Here is a 12986-nt window from a genome sequence, read left to right on the forward strand (position 1 = left end):
GGGGTGGGCAGCAGAGAGGGGGCACAGAGGCCAGAGCCTGGCGGGGTCCCTGTGGGGGCCGGGGGCTTGTCCTGGCCCTGGAGACCCTGTTGCTGTGAGCCTGGGGGGCGGCTGGGCTGGGGTGGGGGGGAGGAGCGTCCGGGCACTGCCAGGATTTGGGCTCTGGCTACATGTGGGCGTAGGGAGGGGGAAACCCAGGCGCCGCCTGTCCCTGGGGCTGGAGGCGGCCGCAGGGGGGGAGTGGGGAGGGCACCTTCTTTCCAGGCGGAGGGTTGAGAGACTGGGGGCGGGGCAGGGGCTCACAGGCGCCCCCTGCAGGTGGTGAGCGCCAGGTCGGGCCGGCCCCAGAGGGAGCCTGGGTGCGCTCGGAGGCCAGGAATTTAATAACCTCTGATACATTTAGTCATTTACCTGGCGTATTACTAGTTACCAGGCCTGAGAGCTAGAGCGGGATCAGCCAATGCAGATGGCACTTGGGGCCCCGGAGTTCCTGAGAGGGACCCACCAACGGAGAGTAGGACCCGCAGCTGCCTGGAGCCCGCGGAGAGAGAAGCTCACGGTCCCGTCTCCCCGCTCGTCTGCCAAACACGGAGCTGTGGGAGGACGCCAGAGGGGAAGCGGGGACAGCGGCCCCTGAGCTGGGCGTCCCCGTGAGCTGGGTGTCCCCCCGTCTCCGAGGTCGCCCGTGCCCAAGCTGTCCCTGTGGGTTAGATAAGACCGCGGGCCCTGCCTTGGGACACGCTTGCTCCTTTCACTTCTGTGTGCCGGGGGCAGGCAGAGCTTCTGTCCCTTCACTGTGTGCAGGCCCCCCGACCCCCCCGTGGGGAGCCGAGAGCAGCCAGGAGCCCAGCCACCGTCGCCCGTATCCGTGGCCTCGGCCAGCCTGCGGGCCACGGGCCGTGGACGTCAGGCCTTTCCCCGCGCGGCTGAGTCCTGTCGTCAGACTCCGCCTTCCCCGGCGAGTCTGACACCTCTTTAGCAGGCAGCGTGGAAACGCGGGCGCAGCATGCAGATCGGGCACCGCGGAAGGCGTCCGACATAAATTATGATATTTAGTATTGCCTTTATGCAGCCTAATCAGATTGTTACAGTGCTCTCCTCTCTGACAGTTGGCTCATTTATCCACTCAGCAAGCGTTTGTCAAGACTGCCCTGTGTGCCCGGCGCTGTTCCGGGTTCCCAGGAGACGGGCCTGCAGGCGGCCTGCCCCCTGCCCCTGCCCCAGGCGGAGAGGTGGCTTGTGGGGCGACCTTCACACGCCCCCTCCCTCTCACGGGAGCGCATCCTCCCCTCAGGAGTCCCGAGTCCCGAGTCCCCGAGTGGGCAGAGGCTGGCCTTCTCCGGCTGCAGGGCCGCGGCCCCTTTTTCTCTCCCCTCTGGGGTCTCCCCGTTCATGCGCAGGTGTCTGCTGGGCATCGAATGGGGAGAGGCCTGGGGCTCCGGAGCAAACTGAGTCCTTGTGGGGGTGCGGACTCCGCAGCGGGGGTGCTGGGGGGGGGCGCGATGAGACGGCCTCTCCGCCATCTGCCCCCTCGGGGAGCATGCGCCCTGTGTCCTGCCCTGTGGTGTCCCTCTGTGTGTGTCGGGCAGGGGTACGGGGGCTGCACGCACAGCCCACCCGTCTCGTTTCCTCTGGTCTGGGGTCGCTGAGTGATCCAGGGGATGGTGACGCTTCGGGCACACTTGTGGGGTGCGGGGGAGGGGGAGCTTCCTGTTTGCTCACTTAGGAGAGGTTTCCAGCAGGGGTGTCCAGTGATTTCAAGTAAAGAGGGGGTGGAGGCCACTATTCTGGGTATATGTATGTAAATCATTTGAATGCCAGTTTCTAGGAAACAGTCTGAGACACGTGAGTGCCCCCCGCCCACCCCCCAGTCCTTGACCCCTGACCCCAGGTGAGAGCTGGGTGCTCCCTGTCCTGCCCGGGCAGGCTGCTGCTACTCTTTTAGCCTCGCACGGATGCCCGGGGTCGGGTGCTGGTCTCAGTGGCGCCCCCCGATGTCCCAGGAGGCAGATCGTCTGTTAACGTGGTTCTGGGGGTGGTCGTCGGGGAGGCGTCTGGCCAGGCTTGACCCTTTTCTGGGGGTTTCCCCAGCAGAGCTCTGGAGGTCGGGGCCCGCTGGTGGTTCCCTTGTGTGCAGCCAGAGGGTGCGGTGCTGCCCGGGGCAGGGCCTGTGTGGTGCCGGGGGTTGGACCTCGCTGGGCGTGTGCCAGGCTTGGGACCCCCCAGCTGCTGCGTGTCTCCTGGCCCGGCCCAGGGCGGCCTTGGCTCTGCTGACTCGGGGCCCGGAGGGCCACTGAGGGACCCCGAGAGGGGAGCGCAGCTGTCTGCCCACAGGTGTGGGCTCGGCGAGCGAGGGGGCATGCTCCTGCTGAGGAGGGGGACAGGCGGGACCACCCAGCCCTCAGCATGGAGCAATGTGGGCGGGCGCTGTGCTGTCTGGGGTAGAGCTCTGAGCCGGGGGCTGGGGGGGCTGCCTTGGAGCAGCTTCTCCTTGGGGGGCCTGGGGGGGGGCTCGACTGGGGGGGGGCTTGGCGAGCGGCATGAGGCCCTGCCCAGGGTCCCGGCTGACGCGCTGTCCCTGTCTTGCAGAGTGATGTCATGCCCAGACCAGCAGGGGGCTCCATGAGGAGTGTCGGAAGATGCCCTGCGTCTCGGCGCCTCTGGTGCTGCTCCCGGCGTGGCTCCTGATGGCCGCCTGCAGCCCCCACTCGCTGAGGATCGGTAAGTGCTCGGAGCACACGGGCGCCTGCCCGGCGCCCCTCACCTGCCGTCCCGGGGGTGACGGGCCTTGGTAACGGGACAGAAGCTGCAGGCGCGTCCCCTGGCGCCTGTCCCCAGCTCAGCTGGCCCGGGAGGGGCGGTGGCCGGGGACGGTGGGGACGGCCGTGGGGGTCCCGGTCATAGCCCCACCCCCTAGAAGCCCACGGCCAAATGTGACTGTCCTCAAACCCAGGCCCAGCAGTGCCCCTGGCGGGGGATGGGCCCCCCTTGGTCCCTGCCCCCTCCTCCGCCTGCTTCTGAGGATGCTGCCCGTCGGCACCCTGCCATGGAGGGCGGCTTGGCCGGGCCGCAGGCCGATGCTCTGGGGGTGTCTGTCCATCCGGTGGGGGACCCAGGTCCGGTCCCCACGCCTGGGACTTTCCCAGGCGGATCCTGCAGCCACACAGCGGCCGGAGAGGGCCGGGGCGTTTCTGTCCAGGATCGTGTAAGGGCGGGAGGGCACAGCGCCAGGCTGGGGGTCCACGGGCAAGTCCGGGTGGGGTGGGCGCTGCCGGAAAGGGGCCAGGGTCTGAGAAAGGTGGGGAAACGCTGGCCCTGCCGTGGGGGTCAGGCCAGGCTGCGGGACACGGGCTGGCAGCTGGCAGCAGACGGGGCTGGGCCAGCACCACATGCGCTCGCCCATCTGAGCAGATGCAGGGTCGCTGGTGGGCACCTGCGTGCACCCGGCCCACCCTGACTCCCCACCGGGCATGCCCGGGAGACGCGCATGGCAGAAACAAAACCCTTCGCTCCCTGTCCCCCATTCATCTCTCTGGAAACTTCCAAAGCTCATTTAATGCTGCTTAGCAGCAAGGCAGAGACCGATTCGTCTCCTAGATGCCTAATTTATAAGATGCCTCCAGTTATGCTGCACCGGCCGCGGCGTCCCCGCCCTCGCCAGGACGGGGTCGAACCCTTGCCTGCCGGTTGGTCAGTGTTTGTCGGGAAGGCCCCTCTGGCTCCACCGCCTCGGGGAGAGGGGCCGCCCAGCTCCGTCCTCAGGGCGAGGGCCCCGCGCTGCGGGTCATGCCGGGCTGCGTCCAGCCCGTGTCCAGCCTGAGCCTTGTGACTGGCCCTGTCCGGCCCGCTGGCCTCCTGCAGCGCCCCCCGCAGAGCCTCAGAGGGAGGGAAGGAAAGGCCCCTGGTGGCACTGCCAGGCCGGCTGCGCCCGGACACAGGGCGCCTTCTGGAAGGGTGGGAAACTGCTAATCACAGGACCCGGGAGGGACCTGGGGAGGGAGAAGTAGGTCAAGGAGATGGAGGGGGCACTGCCCCCGAGCCTGGACGCTGGTGGGCTGCAGCCCAGGGAGGAGAAGGGGTTCCCGGGGCCCCTCCCAGTGAGACAGCCGGTGGCGAGGGCTGGGAGCGCAGACTTGCGAGATGTATGGGCCCGCCGGCCCCCTCCGCCTCGCCCCTCGTCTGAGGTGACAATACGGATGTCTGAACAGAGCGGCAGACCCATTACCCGGCCCGGGCCCGCCATTTTTCATTCAAGTGAGACGCGGGGCGGGAGACACAGCCAAATTGTCTCTTACAGTGTCCGGTGTTTACCCCCCGAATGAGCTTTTGGGTAAGAGAAAGGGACTTTATTTACGGCTGCCCGGCTGTGCGCATAAATCCCCGAGACTCTCCCCCGTGTGTCAGCTGCCCGTGTCCATCGATCTCCCAAAAATGACACTGAATTTTTGCTTCTGTCCCTCGGGGTCTTCTGCGCGTCGTCCCTGGGAACCACAAGTTAATAAATGTGCCTGGGGGACCCCGCGAGGCCCCGCCAGCCGCCCCCGGAGCCTCGGGCCGTCAGGTCTCAGGGCCGCTCACTGCCCGTCAGAGCCGGGTCCTGGGTCTGGGTCCGGGCGCCCAGCCTGCAGCCTCTGAGCTCTGCGGCCCCCGTGGGTGTGCTGCTGGGGTCCGTGGGTCACCCCACCCTCCGCCGGGGTCCCCGTGGCCTGTGCCTGTGGCGGGGGGGGGGGCCTGGCCGGGCGCTGTTGTGCCAGCGTCATGCTGCTGTCAGGCCGGCTCCAGGGGCGAGGCCTGGGCACATCACTGCCACCTCTGGGCCGTGGGTCGTGGTTGTGGCGGTGCCAGGGCGGTGGAGGGAGGGAGGAAATGGCAGCAGGGATTTGGTTTGCTCCAAGAAGCACCAGGGTGCAGGGGCGGCTGGGGGCCTGGGGCTCCCGGGGCTGGTTGTGCCTTTGGCTCCATTCTCCTGCACCCCCAGGGCTGTCACTGATGAGGCTGTTGTCAGGCTCTGCCTCTGACCGTCCCTCTGATGGACGCCACGGCCCGAGTGGGTCCTGGTGGGGGGGGGCGTGCAGGAGCCCAAAGCCTGACCGGTGCTTTTCGTTGTTATTTTACGCTGTTCCGGTGGGGGTTCGGCTGCACTGGCGCTGCTCAGCGCTTACTCCTGGCGCAGTGCTCCTGCTCGTGGACTGTCGGGCGCCGGGAATGGAGCCTGCGCCAGCCCCGTGCAGAGTGGTGCCCCCCGCGCCGTCCTTCGCTGCGGCCCCCAGCGCAGTCTCAGCCGTCACCACACTGTCCGCAGGCAGCTTCCCACCCACGGGGGACGAGGCTCCCAGTCCCCGCCGCGCTGGCGGTCTCCTGTCCAGGGTGACGGTCCCTTTGCTCTGGGTCCCTGATGGCAGGGGCCCCGCCGAGGCCCTCCTCCTGGTCAGGACGTGTCCTGCAGCTCAGGCAGGCGCTGACCTTCTGCCCCTCCCGCACGGCAGACGCTGGTCGAGCCGGGCCGGTTGCCCACGTCCCCTGGCTCTGACTGACCGCTCTGTGGGCTGGGGAGAGCCTTCCTGGTCTGTCCATGGGCTGCCCCTGCCCGGGGCCCACTGCCAGCTGCCCACACCAGAGCCAGGGAGCTGGGCGGGGCAACCCCCGGGGTGGCACCCCAGAGGCTGCCGCTGTGCCTTTGCCACCCTTGGAGGCTCGGGTGTCACACTGGGCCAGGCCGGCAGGCGGGAGGGCGGGAGGGAGGGAATGCCGTTTTGCTGGAAACACTCATCAATCTGCCTGGTGGCGGGATCTGCCAGGGCGAGACTCTGAGCTCTGGACCCGTGGATGGAAGAGCAGGGACTTCCCAGAGGAGAGCGGGACGTGCAGCCCTGGAGGCTCTGCCCAGCAGCACCGCTGTAGGGCCGCCCGGGGCGCCGCCTGCACGGGTGTCCCAGGCCAGCAGGCTGGGCAAGGGGCAGAGAGCCCCCCGCCCCAGGGCACACCTGGGCTGGTAAATCCAAAGGGCCCCGGGGCCCCGAGTGCTGCGGGGGCTGACTCAGCACCTCCAAGACATAAAGGCCAGGGATGGGTCTGCTGCCCCCACCCCTGCCCCCGCTCAGCCCTCCCCACCCCTCCTGTCGGCTCCCACCGGCCCCGGCAATGATCGGCAGGGTCAGTCCTGCCCCCCAGGGGGCTCTTCATGGGGTGGACGGGGCCATGCTGAATGGGCGCCCAGGGGGATGCAGGGCGGCTAAGACCTGGTCGTTGCAGCAGGGGTGGGCCTGGGGCTTCCTGTGGGCCCCCAGTGAGGCGCCCCTTCCCAGGAAGCCCCGAGTTGTGACCTGGAGGATGTCCGGCCCTGGGGTCTGGCTGCAGGGCTGGGGGGGGGAATGAGAGGGGGCAGTGGGGGTGGGGCCCTGCTCTCCTCTGCTCCCTCCAAGGCCTGTCAGCTTCTGCTTCCACACTAAGGTTTGTTTTGTTTCGGGGCCACGCCCAGCAGTGCTCAGCGGTTACTCCTGGCTCTGTGCTCAGGGCTCCCTCTTGGCTCAGGGATCCCATGGATGCTGGGGATCGAGCCTGGGTCGGTCGTGTGCAAGACAAGCGTGTCCCCACTGTGCTCCCTCCGGCCCCGGTGCTCAGCTCTGCACCCCCGGGCCCCCGGGCACTTCCAGCACGGGCCCCTGGGAGGGTCCCTGGCCTCTGCTCGGGCCCTGTGGGGGCGCGTCCTGTCCCGGGGCTGTGTGGGGTCAGGCGTGGCACCCATGGCCCACCTCTGGGGGAGCTCGGCGCCGTGGCCCCGGCACGTGTCACCACGGCCCACACAAACTGCCTGTTGGCGTCCGGCTGTCAGTGATGTCCTGGCTTTGTGCGACTCTGCGTGTGTCTGCTCCGTCCCAGTGGCTGTGACCCCGACCCCCGGCCCCTGCTGCGGGCCCCCGAGAGGCGCGTCCACGTGCTGCGGGTGCCGCGGGGCTGTCAGCGGGTCTGGTTCCTCATACAGCCACCAGCACGGAGACGTTTTCTGTGCTCCCGAGGCCCGCGTGGGGGCTCTGGTGGGATTCCAGCCGCTGGCACCCCTGCCCAGGGCCTTAGACGGCGTCCCCAGGCCACGCTTCCCTGCGGCAGTGGCCTCCATCCAGCGAGCACGGCCGAGCCCCTGGAAGGCGCCCTGGGCAGCGCCTCATGGGCATGTGGCCACGGTCCCTGCTGGCCCTGGCCTGGTGCCCCTGGCTCCTCGGCACGGCTCAGTGCTCCCTGAGAGGCCCAGGAGGCCGTCCCTCCCTGCTGGGGGCCGTGGCAGGCAGCTCCTCTGCCGTGTGGATTTAGAGGACCCGGACCCCCACCCCCACCACTCGGGGCTCTCTGGTGTCACCTGCCCATGCTGGGGTCTGGGTCACAGGACGGTCCCTCCTGGGGGTCCTGCCGTGGGGGCTGGAGAGGGTGTGCCTGAGTCCCCGCAGACGGTCTCCCGGCCGCCAGCCCTCCTGTTCCCATGGCCAGGGCCTGCCCCCGGGGACCTGGGAAGAGGCTCTTCCAGGGTCCCTGTCCCCAGGTGGAAGGGCGCGGCCGCCTGCAGCACTTGGGGTCCCTCGGGGGAAGGATCTGCTCTGGGGCTCAGCACAGTGGCCATGGCCCAGACAGCGGCACCCGTCCCCAGGGGTCCCGCCTCTGCTTCTCAGAACCCTGTTTCCGGCGTGAGTGGGGCAGAGGAGGCCCGGGTGGGGGGCACCGTTTAGAGAGCCTGCCGCATCCCTGCAGGGCCAGCTGGCCCGTGGCCCGGGGCGGGTGTGTGGTGCGGACGGGGCTTGGTCATTGTGCGCCTGCGGAACCTGGGCTCGAACCCCCATTTCCTGGACCCCTCGTCCCCACCCGGCTGCTCCCTCTCTGGCCCCACACTGGGCCGGCCTCGGTGGGGCCCCAGGGCTGGGAGAAGCTGGGCGGGAGTGAGGTCGCCCAGGCCCGGCGCTGCCTGCCCGAGGGGGGGGGCGCCTCGGGGAAGGGGCTTTGGGGAGCAGGAGGGCGGCACCTTCAGGCCAAGAGGGAGCCCTCGAGACGTCGGCTGCGGAGGAGCTGTGCGGGAGGCTTTATTTATAGCTGCTTGTTTGTTCGGCTCCGAGTGCTGTTTAACCGGGAGTCATGTGGCAGTGATCTTTGATTACCTCAGCGGTTAATGGCTCAGCATCTATTATTATTGCTGTTTACCCAGCCCAGCCCCTGTACCGGGGCTCCCCTCTGGAAGGTGCCGGGGTCCTCGTCCCTGGGCACAGGGTCCCCACTGCAGGGGAGGCCAGCCAAGTGGCTCAGGGGACCGGCCGAGGGCCACTGGGGCGGGTCATTCTTTCTGTCCTTTTAAGGGGCAGAATAGAGGAAGAAGAGGCGAGAGCCAGAGGCCCAGGCAGGCCCCGGGAGAAGAGAGGGGCTTCATCCTGGGCAGACTCGCCCGGCCTGAGGAGAAATCGCCACCTTCAGGGACTGTGTGTTATGTGGCTCGGAACACTTCCCGTTTCTCTTCCCGCCTGAGAGCTGGGGAAGAGCACGGCGCATGGGGCCGGGCTGTGGGCGAGCGGGCAGGCCGCTTGCCTAGCGCGAGGCTGGCTGGGGTTCAGCCCCCAGCACCTCAAATCACAACACCCCCCCAGCCCCACCAGAGTGCAGAGCCAGGAGCCAGCCCTGATGTCATCGGGTCACCGTAACAGAAACATAACCAAGAAGAAAGCTGAGGCTCAGAGAGGTTAAGTGACAAGGCCACACAGCCCGGGCGAGGCACGAAGCCCCCAGTCTCCGGCGCCCACATACTCACTCTGCTACCCTGCTCTCAGCTACCCATTCCCCCCACACCCCATGCTGGGGATTGAGTGGGGTCCCGGGGCTGTCTGCAGAGCATGCGTCAGGCCTGTCCTCTCCTGTCCTCCCCCGCCCCCCGCCCTCTCCTGTCCTGGGGGGCCGCCCTCCTCTGTCCTGGTGCTGGGTGGTGGTGAGCACTGGGCCGGGGGAGGAGCAGGGGTGCTTCCCGGGCCAGGCCTGCAGGTACTGTCAGAGTCCCCTGCAGACGGGCCCTCCTCCCCGTCCCACTCAGAAAGTGCCCTCACCCCCCGGGGCAGGCAGGAGACCCCCATTCCGAGGTCAATCCACAGAGCCTGGAGTGTTCTGGCGGGGAGAGCTCTTGACGGGCTGTCTCAGCGTTTGGAGCGGGGAGAAGGGCCTGGGGCAGGGCCAAGGAGGGCGCCTGGCCCTCACCCCCACCAGGCCCCTCCCGGCCCTCCCGCTCTGCACTCTCTGCCTTCTGCCCCCTCCCACCCGGCCAGGAGCCCTGGGCCTGGGGACAGACGCATCTCAGGGGTCCCCAGGCCTCCCGCGCCCACCGGCGCCCACCGGCACGAGGCCCCGAGGATGTGCCCTCCCGCCCCCCGCTGGCCCCTCCCCCGCGCTCCCTCCTGCTGCCCCTCTAAGTATTTACTGCCCACCTGGGTCGAGACGATTCCCTGATTAAGTGCCATTTAGCTGTTGGCTGGCTGTTCCCTCCGTTTTACGGCCACATTCTGCCTGGCGCAGGGGCCAAGGCCGCTTGGTGGAGGGCGGGTAATGAGGACGGAGCCAGGCAGCGGCCCACTTAGATGGGAATTTAATAAAGTTTCCAGCAAGCCTTAATCATCAGCAGCCGGCCACCGCTGGGCGGGCGGGTCGGCCAGACTGGGCCGGGGCCGGGGGGCGTGGAGGTGGGTGCCCTGCGGGAGAGGAGGTGGCCGCGTGGGGGGAGGGGTGGTCACGCGGTGCCCGCCGGAGGGGAAGCCGGGCGGCTGTGCTTCTAGCAGCTGTTAATTAGTTGCAGATGATGAGATAATTCATAAAAATTAGCCGTGATTTCTCCCCTCGTGCCGATACCACCAGGCAGAGTCGGCTGGGGCGGGTGACGGCTCTGCGTTGGGCGCAGGATGTCGAGGCAGGGACGGAAAACACGGGGGACCCTGCAGGAGGCGGCTGAGCGGTGGGGGGAGGGCTGGAAGGCAGAGCGGCTGGAGAGGGGCAGGGCCGCGGGTTCCAGGGCTTGGCTGGAGTCCTGGTGAGTTCATCGGGCGGCAGCGCCAGGCCTGGGCGGGGGAGCCCCGGCTGGGGGGGCCACCATGTGGCCGGGTCACCTTGGCGGTGAGAAGCGGGCGGCGGGCGGGCAGCTGGGCGGGCTTCCCTGCGGCTCCGGGGAAGGAGAGCCGCCGGGAGGGAGCAGGGGTCCTGGACCTGCCCCGGGTGGGGCCCTGCATGGCCCCTTTTCGTCCGCCTCTGAGTGTGTCCTGCCTGGCCTGGCCTGGGGTGGCGCCTCGCCGTTCGGCTTCCTGTGCGGGGCCTGCCCTGTCCTCCTCTGGTCAGACCCGCTGTCTCAGCTGCGAGGTGGCCCCCGGGAGGAGACAGGGACGGCAGGTGGGGACACGCATGAGAAATGCTCGTTCCGCTCGTCACTGGCCTCTGGCCGCCCTCCTGGGGCTTCTGTAGGGAAGAGAAGTCGGCTTGGAGCCCGTGTCCAGGGCTGTGTCCACGCTGCCCCTGCGCATCTTGCGGGGTGGGGGGGTCGGATGGACAGCCCCTCCCTGCCCGCCGGCTGCCCAGGAGCAGGTGCAGGCTGGGGGTAGGCCGTGGGGTGGGCGTCCGTTACCCAGCTCTGTACAGACCTGATCTCCGAGTCCCGTGACCCCTGGGAGCCAGGGGGTTCGGGCCGCACAGGAATTGGGGGAGCAGCTCCCAGCAGTACCCCAGGGGTCGGCCCCGCCCGCCCGACTTCACCCTGCACACAGGGTGCCTCTCCCTCGCCCAACTCCACGGCCGGCCGTGTGTCTGCCGACGCCCTGCTCGCTGGTCTCCGTGGAGCTATGGGTCTGTCTCGAGTGACCCCGCCCGGCAGGGAGTGGACATCACGTGCAGCTTAGGGCCGCAGAGAAGCCCCGGGCCACAGGGGCCGTTCTGACCGGGGGCCTGGTGAGTGGCCGAGCCAGCCGTGGGGGCGGCCCCTCCCAGCTGCCGTCCGGCGGGGCGACGGAGGCAGGGAGATGGATGCCCGGACGGCCTGCGTGCGGGGAACACTCGTCAGGCTGAGGAACGAGCGCGTGGTGCTCGCCGGGCCCCGCCACTCCATCAGGCTCCTAATGACTTTGTCGGGGTGTTAATCCCCGGGGCGCGTGGCAGCATTCTGATATCAGCAAACAGATTGTGTTTCTGCTCAGATAACCCAGGACTCAGTCCTGTGCGAGGGCGGAGGCACATCCATCATCGGCTAATGGGGGTGAGGCGGCTCGCACCCCGGAGAGCCGCCCGGCCCGGTCCCTGCCTGGCGTGGGCGCGGTGCGGTGGCACGGGGGGGGGGCTGTGTCCAGGGCACTGTGCGCCCCCTCCCTCCAGAGCCCTTCTTGGGGCTGGGAGCACAGAGTGGGGGTCTCGGGGCCCCAGACAGGGCAGGCTGGGAGGAGGGATGGGGCGGGGCTGGGAGGGAGGGCGAGGCCTGAGCTGCTGGGGCCGCACCTGTCCCCATGGCCACTGCCGCTGCCTCCAGAGTCTCCCATGTTGCGCTCCTGCGTTTCCCTGAGGCAGGGCCGCCGGCCATGGAGCCCGCCGGGCTCCCGTGGTCCTAAAGCGAAGGGCCCCCGACCTGCTCCCTAGCCTCCTCCTGCTCCCCGGCTTCCTCTGTGCCACACCTCCCGGCTGAGACCTGGACGCCCCCCTCCCCGGCCCTTCTGCCACTCAGATGCCCTTCCCCAGCCCCCACGGGGTCCCCTCCCCCTCACCTCTGCAACCCCTCTCCTCTGCTCCAGGCAAAGTCCTCGACCTCCGGGGAGCAAGCCCCCGCCCGTCTCAGGTTCTGGGCCCCCGGGGCCACCAGGGCAGTGTCCTCCCCTCCCTCCCCCTGAGCCCCCCCCCGGTGCTTCCCATGCTCCTTAGACATCAGTGGACCAGCACCTGCCTAGGTTTGGCTCCCCGTTCCTCTCACTGTGCTCAAAGGGGGGTTTTTTGATTGGTTTATTTTTTGTTAGTCAATTTCAGACAAAGCACAAAATAAATTTCAGGTGCCTTTGGAGAAGGACATAAAGATAATTTACAGTCGTGCAGGAAAAGACTCCCGGGCTCCACCTGTGGGGCAGCCCGGCGCCTCTCGGGACACCCCTGCCCGCCCCGCTGCGTGAGCGGCTGCAGCGCCGCAGGGAAGCACGTGTGCCCGAGGGCGTGCCGAGGGATCCTGGGCGGCGCCCACAGACCTGCTTTCTGCAGGAATGTTCCAGAAGGTCTTCTTGCCAAGGCTTGGGCTCCTCTGGTGGCCCTCGACCGGCGCTTCTCTGCCAGGCCGTGTTCTCTCTCCACGCGCCTCCTCGAACCCGTGGGGCGCCGGCCTGGGACACCCTCCCCGGGCTCCCGCCCAGTCTGCCCGAACCATCTCTCTGCTTCCGGAGCAAAGTCGGGCCGGGCGAGGCACCTGCACCCCTGCCCAGCAGGACTGGGGCCAGCAGGGAGCACCTCTCCCAGTGGGGACGGCCCTGCCTGGGCCGAGTGGCTCCCCTGGCGACTGCCGCCTCGCTTGCCCTCCCCCACCCTGCGCACGTGTGGACACATATGCGCACAACATGCACACATGCACACACATGTATACACATGCACACACAGGCACACACTCGTGCACACATGTGCACACGTGTGCACACGCACGCACCGCCACGTGTCTGTCTCCCCACCCGCCCAGGCCCACCTGCTCTCATCTCCGTCTCAGGCCGTTTCTCCCCTGAACAGTGTCCCCAGCTGCCGTACTCGCCGTCGCCTTCTCTGGGTGTGGCGTGTGTTCCCGGGTGCCCCGGCTGTGCAGGCCCCGCTCCTCGGCTTGCGGGGGCTCTGTCCCCTCCCCGCCCCCTGCCGGCCAGCCGGGGAGCGCCCTCCGTCACTCGGTTACCTTCCTGCACATTCAAGCTGCCCTCCTTGGCACCTCTGTGGCTGGAACTCTGGAACTCCGTCCCCCACCCCGAGAGCGCCCCGGC

At 68.5% G+C, this 12986-nt stretch overlaps 1 protein-coding gene across 1 annotated transcript in view; it reads left to right on the top strand.

The window, feature by feature from the left end:
* The window catches only part of GRIK4 (glutamate ionotropic receptor kainate type subunit 4), a 213570-nt gene that overhangs the window by 63377 nt on the left and 137207 nt on the right, over nt 1-12986 (top strand). Inside the window, 1 exon segment of the mRNA XM_004604757.2 lies at nt 2590-2721. Coding sequence (XP_004604814.2) covers nt 2640-2721 — 82 coding nt within the window. The 5' untranslated portion in view covers nt 2590-2639.

The sequence above is a fragment of the Sorex araneus genome, chromosome 3 (assembly GCF_027595985.1).
Source record: "Sorex araneus isolate mSorAra2 chromosome 3, mSorAra2.pri, whole genome shotgun sequence".
Taxonomy (NCBI): domain Eukaryota; kingdom Metazoa; phylum Chordata; class Mammalia; order Eulipotyphla; family Soricidae; genus Sorex; species Sorex araneus.